This window comes from Sarcophilus harrisii, chromosome 1, assembly GCF_902635505.1.
Source record: "Sarcophilus harrisii chromosome 1, mSarHar1.11, whole genome shotgun sequence".
NCBI classification, from domain to species: domain Eukaryota; kingdom Metazoa; phylum Chordata; class Mammalia; order Dasyuromorphia; family Dasyuridae; genus Sarcophilus; species Sarcophilus harrisii.
The window spans coordinates 114,271,426-114,285,303 of NC_045426.1; the positions used below are offsets into that span (position 1 = coordinate 114,271,426).

Genomic DNA, 13,878 nt, shown 5'->3' on the forward strand with positions numbered 1-13,878 from the left:
ACTTTTGTGTGGTCACAAAACTAATGAGAATTGGGGCTGGGATTCAAATCTGGGACTTCTGACTTTAATCCTAGGATTCTTTTTTTTTTTTTTTTTTTTTAAGTAATCATGATTTTCTAAGTATGTAGCAAGATTTCTTTGGAGATTTTTTTCTGGAGTAGAACTAGACAAATTCATTACCATTTGGTAGAACTAGTAGTATTAAATCTCTCCCAGTTTAATTCACTCATAGGACACTGCTAACTTTAGAAAGATGTAAAGACTTTTCCCTTAAGAGGAAAAGAGGAGTATATTATATATTCCAAGGATGACCAGTTTTCATGGTTCTGTTTTGAAGTACCTACATATTAAAACAGAGTCATGCTTGTAGTATATGAGTGAGAAATTCAGTTAGCACACTGAAATGTACAAACCCTAACTGAAAATACATCTAAGTGGTGACTTACAAAGTATTTCTGAAGTAGAAATACTTGTCTCAGCAATAAAGATTTGATTGGAAATTATTGACTTGAAATTCAAGTAGGTATAATGATGTCCCTTAGGGTCATTATCATGGAGCAGTATGGGAGAAATTTGGCTGAGTCCCATCAGTGATGCTTTTTAATGACTAAACTCTCAGCCAAATGCATTCTTTCAAAAGTCATGCCTGCTTTTGTCAGTTGTCATTTACTTCATTACATGGATCGTTGGAAATGATTTGCAGTTTTTATTTCTCCAAGTACCGTTCTCCTACAAAGATGATACTACTGACCCACTACCAATAAAAAGTGAATTTTAACTTGTTTTGTCTTATATCTTATCTCAGAACTTTCTTATATCCTCCACCAAGTACATATTTATTATAGAAATGCATTAAGTAAGGAGTTTAGTACATGGGCATGACAAAATCACCAGGGAAAATAGCGATAAAACTACAGAATTTCCATTTCAAACCACAAATAATACAAGCAGACAGGAGAAAAAAATCTTTTGTATAGATGTATTTGTGTATAGCTAGTTACACAACTTAACCCATCCAATAATTATAAATCTGAAAAGTGTTATTCTACAATGGTTGAGGCATATTTAATGTTAAAAAAGAGAAAAGATAGTGATTTGAAATGTAGAAAAAAGAAAGATATTAAAAAGATGAAGCCAGAGTTTGGAATTCTATTACAAACAATTGAAATCTCTGAATAATAAGAAAATAATAGCAGTATTATAATTTTAGAGTAAATATTTATTCTTATTCTAATAATTTATATGTAATGAAAACAAAGTAAAGTAGTAAATAGAGAATTATATATTTGAATTCTCTGAATATTTTCCCAATTCCAGGATTTTTTGTGATTTTAGGAAAATTATTGCTTCTTTTTGTTCATTTAAATGGATTGATAACATACCCACTATCTAGAAATACTATTTTTTGTTCTTAGTATTTTGAGATCCTTGAAGGGAAATGCTGTATAAATATAAATATTGTTTTTAATTCCCTCACATAGAACCTTGATTTTGTCTGCCTGGTGTATGTCATAACATTGGTCCCATACACACAATTCACTTTAATGTCACTCATAAGTTTAAATTCCTAAAGCTTCTTCATTCAAGTGTTGCTAGATGTACTAAATACGGGTTTATAAACAGATATAATAAACCTGATCTCCAAAGGAGTATAAATAAATTACATTTTTAGATGTGCTGATTCTTAGGAAGACTCAAGTATCATTTTGGGAAAGATAACATTAACAGTATTCCACTATCCAAAAGGAATTAATTGGCTTTCACAATTGTTCAGTTGACTTTTGTCATTGACCCATGCAAGCATGTTTGAAACTTTTGTAAGAATGTATGTAACACATGCTACTTTTGTAGTCATAGGTAGGGATGTTCTTCTATAGTGGACGACCCTTTAAGAATCTGAGGATAAGAATGATTTAATAGCTATGGTAGATATGCCAGTTTCATTATTCAGTTTGCATTTCTACATGTTTATCATAAGGAATTAAGCATACTTTAACCCAAGTATTAGAACTTTGCCGAAGCTGTTACCAGCTCACAATTTGGAGGCACATAATCTCTTGAAGTATGCTTTTCTTTATCTACTGACTTTGACAGTATCTCTTAATATACTAAATGGAGAATCATATAGTTTATAGAAAGTGCCTCCAAGATAGAAGTATACAGATTAACTCATGTTAATAACAAGCCTTTTTTCACTATATAAAGTTATCAGCAGCTTAAACTACTACTACACTTAGCATAGTACCTGGTACCTAGTAATGAACATGAATTGACTGACATGTTAATACAAGTGGAGGTTTTACAGATATGAAATAAATGTACACATATGGTAGCATGTCATGAATTAAGAATATGTCTGCCCTATGACTTAAAAAATTAAATTGCTTTTCCCAATTAGCCCTGCTAATGCATCATAGATTTATAATGATGTAGATTATACTTTACAGAACTGAAAAATGTATTCAATCCTTTATTAGAAAAACCTTTATGATTATCTAACTTGTCTAAATGTATTTAAAGAAACCATTTCTGGTACTTAATAAATATGGTACCATTGTGGAAACTTTTTCTGTAGTTTAATTTAACTTTTAGAAATTTGCTATCACTAAAGAAATAATATATCCACTTAACTAAGACATTTTTATTTTATATGCACAAATCTGTTACATAGGACTTTACTATATCCACATTAGATACATTAGTCTTTTTCTCCCCAGCATGTAGCACATTTAGTAAAAATCAAATTATATATCTAAAATCAGCCACCTCCTGGGATATAATTGATTGTGGCATTATTTTGTAGGCGACGGCCAAAAGAGAGTATGACATTAATATAAAAATGTTTTCTTCAACAGCAAAAGACTCTCATTTGAACATAACCTTGTGTCCTCCATTTATTCCATGATTAGAAAGCATTCAATGTTTTTATAAGCTGTCATTTGCTAATTTGTGTAAGTTGCATGTCCCCACTATAGAACACCATTTCTTGGATCTCTGGTTGTCATGGTTACTCCTTTTGCCATTGGCCAACTAACATTTAGCCTTTTTTTCTCCTCCTTGCTGCATTAAAATGGAGCAGTAAACCTGACAGGTGAGAAGTAAAGAATGAATTCCATTTACTTCCAGTAAGAAAGAGGAAAAGGGAAAGTAGTAGCCTGGCATGATGGGTGACAATGATGGTGGTAATTACTTCAAAAATAATGTCAGACCAGAGGATCATGGGCAGATTAACATTAAATCTCATACACTTTAAAAAACTTCTAATATGATCGTTAGCTTTTGTATAGCACTTTAAGTTTTGCAAATTGCTTCTAATATGAGAGAATTAGGCAAATAGGAAGGAATTTGAAGGGTTTTATTCTCACGGTGTAAGAAGAAGAAACTGCTTTTTTCTTTTCTTCTCCTTTTAGGTAACTTAAGTTATTTCATGATTGCTCATCAGTTGGACAATAGGGAGCAATAAGTGTGTACTTAATTTTTTTAAAGTTGAATATATACTCTATTACATAATTCTTTTTTCTATTGGAGATCATGCTAAAAATCCTAAAATAAGCCATCTGTGAACATTCGAATATTCTCATCTTCCTAAAGTGATTCTGTCCTGTGATACAGTGTCATTACTTCATTGTAAATAATCTTGTGATTCCTCAAATATAGGAACCCACCAACATTTTAAATGCACTACCTTTGTTATGTCCACTACTATTCAATGCAAACTATGTTCGATTGCCATCATTCACAAGTTTGACATTGAATAAAGAATAATAAGATTTTTGAGTTGAAAAGGAGTGCAGATAACATCTAATTCAGCTTTTCACATAGGTAATGCATCTCTCCTCTGCTTTAATATTTCAGGAATCAGTTATTTATTTTGTGTGTATCCTCTTACCTTCTCATGCCTGGAAGATAGTTATTATGAATTGGTTTGACCTGAAAGATTTGGCAAACACCAGGACCAGGCCACTCTTATGATGATAAACTACCTCCAACCCACCTAGACACATTCATAAATGACAAATATTCTCAGTCCCAGACCACATTTGAAACCTTTGCAGTTTGAGAGACCTCTGCAGAGCTTACTCTCTGCTGCCATGATTTTTGAGAATCAAAGATCATCCTCATATTACACAGAAGCAATGGTATAAGAATTTAACATAAGAGTTCTCTTTAGGATCCCCAAAATGTAAAGGTTTTTTTTTTTCTTCTTCAATATATATATAGTGATGTATAGTTCACTAAAACCAGATCCAGTGGGGTCCCCTAAGATCTTGTCTCCTGATTCCCTCATTTTGTATAGGAAGAAAAGGAAATCCTGAAGGATATGTAACTCATACAATTACACAGCTAGTGACAGTTTCAGAATATTATCTCATATGCATTGACTATAAATTCCAAGGCATTTCTTCTCTACTACAGTTGCCTCTTACAAAAGCAATGTTTTACACATTTTTATAGTTCTTATTGTTAAAATTCACTCTAATGAAGAAAATTTTCAGTTAGATACTCAAGGTTAATGAACTCTTTTTATGTTCTCAAGGATATATCTTGCATTATTGCTTTCAGAAACAGCATTTTTTTTTGTCAGTGACTCATTGTGCCAAGAATTATCATATTATGGTTATTCAATCATTTTCATTCATGTGTGACTTTTCATGACCCCATTTGAGGTTTTCTTGGCAAACATCACGGAGTGGTTTGCTATTTCTCTCTCTACTTTATTTTACAAGTGAGGAAACTGAAGCAAACAGGGTTAAGTGACTTGCCCAAAGTCACACAGCTAGTAAGAGTCTGAAGCCACATTTGAAGTCAGTTAAGATGAGTCTTCCTGACTCTAGGCCTGGTGCTATGTCCACTGTGCTACAAAACTGCCACATACTACTTGGCTATAGTTTTCTTATTTTGCCTTTACTTAGAAGAGAACTTAAAGATAACATTTCAAGTATGCCTTTTTCTTTAATTAGAAAACTGAAGACCAAGTTTCTTCTCTAAGCTTAAATAGCTATAGGGTAGCAGAACATAGAACTAGAACTTCTAACTAAAAGTTTGGAACTGTGGCATAATTGAGCATCAATAGGAATAGCTGAAGAAAAGTAAAATAAGCCTTGCCTAGAGGGATACTTCCCAAGAAAGAACATGTACACACATGTGCACATTTGATAATCATCCATATTTTTCAGTATATATTTACAAAGCAATTTATTAAAAAACATTAAGAAAAAGGTATTATAATTGTTGATCTCATTTTATTAACGAGAAAGAAAGCTGATAAGCAATGTAAGTAAGTAACTTGCACATGGTTCCAAAACACATACAAATCTAGTGGGATAAAAAATAAGGAGTATAGAAGTGAAAAGTTGCATCCATGCTCCAGTATGCTGACTTTTTCTACAGTTGCCAAGAACAACCGATTTTCCCTGACTACTCTGTCAGGAGAGGATGTCTACCCCTCCAGAGCCCAGGAGAATTAAATTATTTCTCTTGAGTGTTTAAAAATAAAGATGACAAGAAGGAAAGCAAAGTCTTGTACTGTCCTTTCACTGAGTTTAGTATTGTGCTACAGCTCTGATCCCAGCAAAGAAGGGGGGAAGTACTTTTTTTGGTAACATATCAATTTAAATATGCAACAGTATACTTCCTACAAACTCGTAGCAAACTTGGTATATTTTGCAAGTGAAGCTGAGTGACCCATCAGTGACAGAATCACAGACTATCAGAATTGAAAGGGATATAAGAGATCATCTAGTCCAACCATATATTTTACAGATAAGGGTAATGAGGACCAGTGAAATTAAGTGATTTGCCCACAGATTCCATTAGCTCATAACAAAGTTGACCCTAAATCTTGTGCTTTTGCCAGCATACTGTGCTATCTCTTGATTTTATTAATATGCCTCTCATCTGCAAAATACTCTTAGATTTCTCTTGTTGTTTAAACATCATCAGATATATTTCCATAGTATTGGACCTGATTAAATTTCAAAACCTAAAATCAATCATCTTTTTTCTTTATTCCATTGTGTCCTTTCCCACCTTCTTATTTTTTTCTCTTTTTTTCTCATCCCTTTCTGTCTAACTTGCCCTTTTTACCTCACCCTCAATCCAATCCCCTTATCAAAATTATCAATAGCTTCTATTACTTCACCAACTTTACCTCTTCTCTGATTAGTCCTGTCATTTCTCAAGTGCATCTGGCTCCTAAGACTGTCTTTGACATGCCAATGTAGACATAGGAAGTGGCAGTCAGTAAGTTTAAGTGGTTAAATAGGTAATAATGGGATAGACCCACTCACAAAACTGAGACAGGTTTGGGATTGTCTTCAAAACAAAGCATTTGAACAATGTAGTGTGCTTTCCTTCGCCTCTCTTTATCCTCTGGACTTCCTATATGCAAGGGAAATAAAGAAATTGAAAACAAAGAAGCCCTTTGACCTCAGTCATCAATGACTGACTAGGCAATGATTCTATATGTCATTAAAGAATGGCATTTCATTATCAGGGCAGTGACTGCTGCAATGTCCACATTTTAATAGTCAGGGCAAGCATTCCTGGAAGACCCAGAATAACTGTTTCCCAGTTTTGTAGTACCTTTGCTATGTGCAGCGATTAATAATGTAACACTCTGATCATGACTGTTGGCTGAGATTCTTGAAACTGTGTCAGGTTGTCAGCATCAGAGGAGAATGACTGTTGAGGGAAGGCTTAGTAGGGAAAGAAAGTATTTAATCGCCAAGCTAAAGTTTTGATCTACTTCAACCTTGGAGAAAAAAAAAATAAAAGATATCACTGTTTATTTGAATGGGAAAGGGATAATGAATAACATAGACTTAGAATCAAATCTAACAAATCTTGTTCATGCATTTGTTAAAATTACATTATGACAGCTTAAACAAGGATGTTTAATAAAAAGCAGTGGGTAGCTTTTAAAACAGAGATAAAATAGGTTGTCTGAAAGCTCACATTTATAACTAGGCACTGTTAATGAGTCTTTTGCCTTGAATGATCATCCAGAGGATTAGACGACCACTCGAAGCAATTACTTTTTCTTTGACATTTCCATGATTGAGTTTCTTTAACGATATAAATTGCAGTTAGCTTTGCCATCATAAACCACAAAATCAGAGGCGTAGCAGGCATTGGTGTTCTGTGGACCAAATTCTTCTGCAGTAGGTGAAGTCAGCCATACTAGGAATCCAACTAAACGTATTTGACAATCCTAACATAAGCAATACAGATAATCACCACTATGTGCCCCATTACACACTTTTAAACAAGAATGACAAATACATTGTTACTTTGCTGGTTACTTGAAAAGGTAGAGGGAATCTCACAGCTCAACTGCGTTTCAATATACTTTAAAGTACAGGATGCTAAGATTGTGTTCCTTCTAGCTAGATTTTGGGAGAACTATTTGAGAAAGGATGATGGGAGTATATGGAGTAGCTCCTTGCCCCCATCCTAGCTATGAATATATAACATATACATACACACCCTACTGCCCATCCTACATACCTCACTTAAAGAGGATTGATTGGATCACTGAATTCTGAAGCTGAAAGAATCTTATAAAGCATATGAAGATTTTTTCCCTTTATTTATTTATTTTACATATAACAAACAGGTGAAGAAAAATAAAGTGATTTGCCCATGGTAATTCAGCTAGTTAGTGAGAAATTCTTACAAAGAAGAGAAATATTGGGGCTGCAATTTTTTTCATTTACCCAAATTCTTTAAAAATGTTATTTTTGACGTTTGTTTTATTCATACAGGAAAAGGGCAGAATCTGACTCTAGAAAAAGCAGTATACCAAACAGTAAAGAGGTTCCTTCTCATCATCCAACTGACCCAGTCGAGCTGAGGCGCCTCAATTTTCAAACGCCAGGTAAAAAGGACCACTTATCTTTCTTACAGCTCTGTCTCTCTGGAAAGCTTTTAGAATTCAGGGAATAGTGTGCCTCTAGACACAAATAGATTGCTGCCCTGAATCATTGCCTTGTGGCCAATTCCCAGATGTGAATATTGATGAGACTTCCAGCACTGTAAGTCTGACAGTAATTACGTTCCTTGTTCCTTACCCAAAGTGTAGGGTATTTCTCATTTTTTTGTGTTTTGAAGGACAACACCTGCGGCATCGATGGGGTATAATGTATGTTAAATAGTACTGACATTACATTAACAGTGACATTGATGTTTAAGAAAGTGTATGTCTCATCCTGTAGAATGACTGCACACATCATTTACAAAATTTAGGAAAGTATAGGTTATCATCCCCCACACATTCTTTCTCTTTATTTTTCTTATTCTTTATTCCCTAAACCAAACCTCATTGACCAGTGAAAATTCTTTACTTTGGGCATACATAATGTGACTGGCAATGAGAAAATACCCTTGCCTGTTAAAACAAACAACACTAAAGTGTTTCAACAGATGAAAACAATATTGCCACAAAGGAATAGTTTGGAGACATGGTGATCTATCTTTGATCTGTGTCTCTGTTATACAAGACATCTGGATTCCTAAAAGAGAATGCCAGACATAGAAAGAGAAGAGAAGAAAGCCTCAATGAAGTGAGTGGCACTAGTTTTACATCTTCTGATAATAAACAAAGCAAACATGTCAAAGCAAACATAAGTGTTATGTTCACTTAAATTTTTATTATGGCATTATAACTTAAATAAGTGAAAAATTGCTCATGTTTAGAATGTAAAAACTATATGAAGTTTCAAATCTAATTCCAACTAAGAAAAATTTAATTCTAGTTAATTAGAAATCTGTTTTTTTAAGTTATTTAAAATAGTAACACATACATATACATTTATCCTACATATCTATATCTTTATCAATTTGGAAAAAGGAAGAAGATATTTATGAACCTAAAATATCATTTATTAGGTTCCCTGATATTTTTAAAGGCTTATAAATAAAAAGCATAATAATATTCATATAGAATTGACAAATTTTAGCTAGTTATCATAAACTTATTTTATGTTAAATTATGGAAAATACAGAATACTTTAAGCATTTCCCTGGTAATGTTAATAGACTTTATATGATTCTCAGTTTGGCTATGTCTAAAAATTTTAAACCTTAAAATTTAATGCAGTTATCTGGCTTTGTTGAGTAGAGATGAACTCAAGAACCCCTTCTAGTCATTCTTTAAGACAGACATAGAGTGCCAGAGAAATAAAGGAATTTTTTCTAAAAGATAACTTCTCTCTATCTTTGGTTTGGTGTTTTGTTTTTTTGTTTTTTTTGAGGGGGGCTTCCTGGTACACTCATTCCACTGATCATTGTACTCCTGTGATATAAGGCCAAAACAACAGAAGAAGGATTTACCAGGACCCAGAATATAAAAGGAAAGAGCCAGTCAGTAGCAGAGGATGAGAGACACAGTTCCACTTCAGATGAATAAAATGGGAAGTTCACAGCAAGAGGGATTTGCAAAACAGCATTACAATTAAGCTCAAAGACAATTTAAAACTTGAATGAAGAATATTTTGACTTAGGATGTTCCTTTCCCCTCTACCATTCCCTTCATCATTCCCTTGTTTTATATGTGGTTTGGCAAAAAACAACCAAATCCTAAGGAAGCCTTTGGCAGGTGAGATATGCCAGTTGATGTGGGAACATTCCTTCTATTTCCCAAAGGGAATATGAAATATTTAACATATCATATAAATGTGAATTAGTAATAAATTGAGTTATCCATTACAAAGAAAAAAAAAAGTTGGGCAGCTTTTCTTAACAAAGATGTTTTGTACTTTTACAGTATCATCTTGACTTATAATTGTGAGTAAACTGGGGCAAAGGAGCAAGGAGGGAGAAAAGGACAGAAAAACAATATCTTTAAAATTGATTCCAGTCACATTTTGCTTAGCCTTATAATTTGGAATCTTCTCTACCTTCCAGTTCATAGCCTTTTTCTCATTTGTTCTACGCACTTAGCAAAGGATCCATATCCGAATGCCATTTCTCATTCTTCCTGAGGAAATCCTCCACCTCTACCACCAAAAATCATTTGGCCATCTCACTTGACGAAGTATCCCTAAGTATTGATTACCACATTTTTTTTTTTTTGTTGTTGTTGTTGTTGAATGTGCTCCATTTTCTCTGGGGAATGAAAAAAGAAAAAAAGGGGGGAGGAGAAAAAGACAAAATGGGAGGAGAGGGAGAGACAGAGACAGAGACAGACAGAGATACACAGAGAGACAAAGAGAAAGAGAGAGAGAGAGAGAATATTATTGCCATTGTTGTTTTATTTCTCTTAAAGATAAATAATCAGCCCTTTGGCAGACAAAAATAAGCTTATCATTTATATGTACCACATGGTATATAAAGTTCTTGAATATGCAGTGTTCAGAGATAAAATTCTAAGAATTTCAACTTAAAGAGGTTTTACTGCATATACATAATCTCATTTTGCATATGTGCCAATCCCTAAATGTTATCATTACTCTGTCATATTTGCTACTATTAAGAGGAAAGAGATAATTAATATTTGAGGACTTCTAACCTCAAAGAACATTGATTATTACTGATTAGAGACTTCAAAGTTCTACTTTGGATAATGAGGGACAGTACATCACTGCTAAAAATAATGGCAAAAAGTAAAATAAAAAATAATATATACACTCTTAAGAAGAACTGGAAATCACTTTATAATTTCTCTAAATTTTATTTCATTTGAACAATGGTAATTTTGTGAATGCAAGGCATTTGTCTTTTTTGTAATTGTTTCTGTGAAAGTTTTGACTCTGGAAAGAATCATGATATTTCTGAATGCCACCTGAATTCTATTAAAAATGAATTCGAATATCATACATAAGAAACATAATATGAATAAAGCTGCTGCTAAGATCCACAAACTGAATGATGCAATATTTTCAGAAGTGCATATTTCAGTATAATATCCCAAATCACTGAATTTCTCAACAAACATACATACCAGAACCAAGCAAATGGATAGAGAATAGACTTGGCCACTAATAATGTTGGCAATAATTTATTGTGTATGCTTTAGAGAAGGATTATTAATACATTACCTTTTCACTTATTTGGGTGATAATTGAATAATTTTGGTATTGACCATGCTAATGATGACTTTTCAGCTGCAAATGGATAGATGCCAAATCAAAAATTCAACAAAAATATTTCAGTTACTATTAGAACTAGTATTGCTCTAAGCACAATGCCACATTTTCCAAAATTCTGTCAACAAGAGAGGAATGGCACACAGGTTTTACACTCAGAGCAGGCATCTCTTCTCCCCTTTTATATTTTCTATCAAAGGGGACACTTATTTTATTAAGGCTTACATGTCACTGTATGTCTGTCCAATTGCATTCATTGCTTTGAAATATTCCATCTCTCATCAGAGAGATTGTTGAGATAATTATTTACAATTAATAATAAGTTTATGATAATTAGCATGAAGAGAAAGCAAATTCAGTACTTGGTATGCTACCTCAAGTATTTTACTACTTGATTAGCATCATTAGCGCAGTAAGCAAGGTTGATAAATCATTAAGACCTTCAGGGATAGAGTTGAGGATAAAAAAAGCCTTTACAATATATGCCATTGAAGGCAGTGCCCAGGAAATCTCATATAACTTCATTATCTTTCAATGTCTAGGATTTTAACTGTTTTACTTAATAAGTTTGCTTTAATAAATAAATGCCAGCTTTAAATACATGTCAGCATAGCCAGTTCCAGGATCAGTACCAAACCATTTATTTGTAGGCATTTTAATAAATATTTCTTAAATTAAACTAAAATAGCATGATTTTTAAAAATCTATGGTATAAATCTTCCCTTCCAAAGTGATCCAGTATTCTAATGAACTTTTTTAAATGAATGACAATTAAAATTATTATAGAAGTCACTAAAAGAAATTTTGAAATAGAAAACTAAAGTATATGGTGACCCACCCACATAGGCTCACATTTACAAATATGAGATTTACATGGTTTTTAAAATGCATGGAGAATGCTAGCTTGTATTTTAGTTTAAAAAAAACAAAGCCTAATAATAATTAGACAGATATCTTATGTTTATAGAATCTTTCTTCTTAGAATCTGCGAGTCCTTTGAACAACTTGATCATTTTTTAATATCTGTAAAGCAAAGACTTGTGCAAATAATTTGAGGAAACTAGAACTATCTGTCCTTTTCTCTTTTAGTGATGAAAAGTTTCATTCCTGTTTCTTACTCATATTTTTTATTTGTAGGAACCAAATACTGTATCTATTTCTTTTAGAAAATATCAAGAATATCCATTCTTCATTCTGAATTTATATTGTCAAAATTATATAAATTTGGTAATCCATGATATCCCATGTTTTTCTCATTAAAAGACCAATACTTGTCTTTATAGTGTGTACTTGAAATCCGATTTATTTTATAAAGATCCATCATATAAAATTGTCAACATATCCATACATATAAGACTCATTCTGCTTTATATATAAGGGTTCCCCTTATTTCAAAACAAACCCAAAAAAAGGATCAATGAGATAATTGTGAATGCAATATATATTAATATTTTATTCAGTATTTAAAATTCTATAAATTATGTCAAAATAAAACATATTTAACAAATAAGTTTATTTGCTTAATCTAATGAATTAAGTATTTTGTAATATGTATTTTTTATATCTATCTTTTGTTTATATGTCTCCTAAGTTTCCCTCTGTCTCTCTTAACCTCTGTCCTCCCAGAAAACCATGTTGTATAAAAAAGATTTGGGTGAATTATTAATAAAGTTTCTGGTGATAAATTTGAGGTTCAGAAGAATCACTTAGCTTCTTTCTGCACCACAGCTTCAGTCTGTCCTCCCAATTGTCTCAGCCATAAATCCTATAAATTTTCTGTCACAGTTTGAATAATATAACCCAAAACAACAGTTTTTTTTTTTAGAAAATTTCAAAACCATTTTGTTTTTCCAATTCCATATAAAGATAGTTTTTAACATTCATTTTTGTAAGACTTTGTGTTCTAAAATTTTTTCCTTCCCTCTCTTACCTCCCTATTCTCTAAGACAGCCAGTAATCTGATATAGGTTTATGATGTATAATCCATGAGCAGTTCTTTTAAAGGAGTATAAATGTTAATATGAAACTATTCACACACCTTTAAAAGAACTGCTCTTGGATTGTATAATTTGTGCTCCACTCTAATCTTAATCAACACTTCATTGTGGTATTTATGTGATCTTGATCTTTTGAAGGTTTTGTCAATGAACCACATGCTCTGACCAGCCTTACAAAGCTGAACATCCTTCAAGTATGGAACTCATAATAAATTAATCTAGTACTGATACTGATACTGATGGACAACAATTAAACTCCCATTATTTAAAAAAATAACTTTTATAATTGTCCACAGGTATTATTTTTCTTATGGACTTATGGGAGACTATTATATAAAATAATTAAAATATTTGACATTGAATAATTTCTTGAGACAGGTGAATAGTACTCTGAAAAAGGTCCTCTGAACTTGATTTCAATTTCTTTCTAGATTAATTGTTCCTTGTTTGTGAATTCTATAAGACCTCCATAAAGAGCATTTTCCTGTTGACAGTGATAATATTGTTCAGACTTTTCTTCAAAGAGGATCTATAAAGTTGTTTATTCTTTTGCAGACATAAAAGTTAAGGGACATTTAATTTGACTTAAATCAAGAATGGGATAATATATCTTCAGTGTCACTTAAAGTTTTAGTAGTGTTTTGGTTTTAAATAAAACTAGTCTCAGCTTAACTAAGCCCTCTCAACTGCACCAAGTTATGTGTGAAGCATTCTGCACTGAAGGAACATTGAATTGGGGAGTCTGGATTCTTGGTGTCTTAGTCCAGTTTAGATACCAAGTTGTTGTGTGACTG

At 32.5% G+C, this 13,878-nt stretch overlaps 1 protein-coding gene across 10 annotated transcripts in view; it reads left to right on the plus strand.

Annotated features, from left to right (window-relative positions):
* The window catches only part of PTPRD (protein tyrosine phosphatase receptor type D), a 1,049,942-nt gene that overhangs the window by 905,173 nt on the left and 130,891 nt on the right, over positions 1 to 13,878 (plus strand). For 4 of the 10 annotated variants that reach the window (XM_031947762.1, XM_031947812.1, XM_031947874.1 and 1 more), the window contains 2 exons: positions 3,077 to 3,091; positions 7,767 to 7,879. In XM_031947762.1, coding sequence (XP_031803622.1) covers positions 3,077 to 3,091; positions 7,767 to 7,879 — 128 coding nt within the window. The remainder of the gene's footprint in view (positions 1 to 3,076; positions 3,092 to 7,766; positions 7,880 to 13,878) is intronic. The other 6 variants (XM_031947987.1, XM_031948119.1, XM_031948244.1 and 3 more) reach the window with 2 other exon arrangements.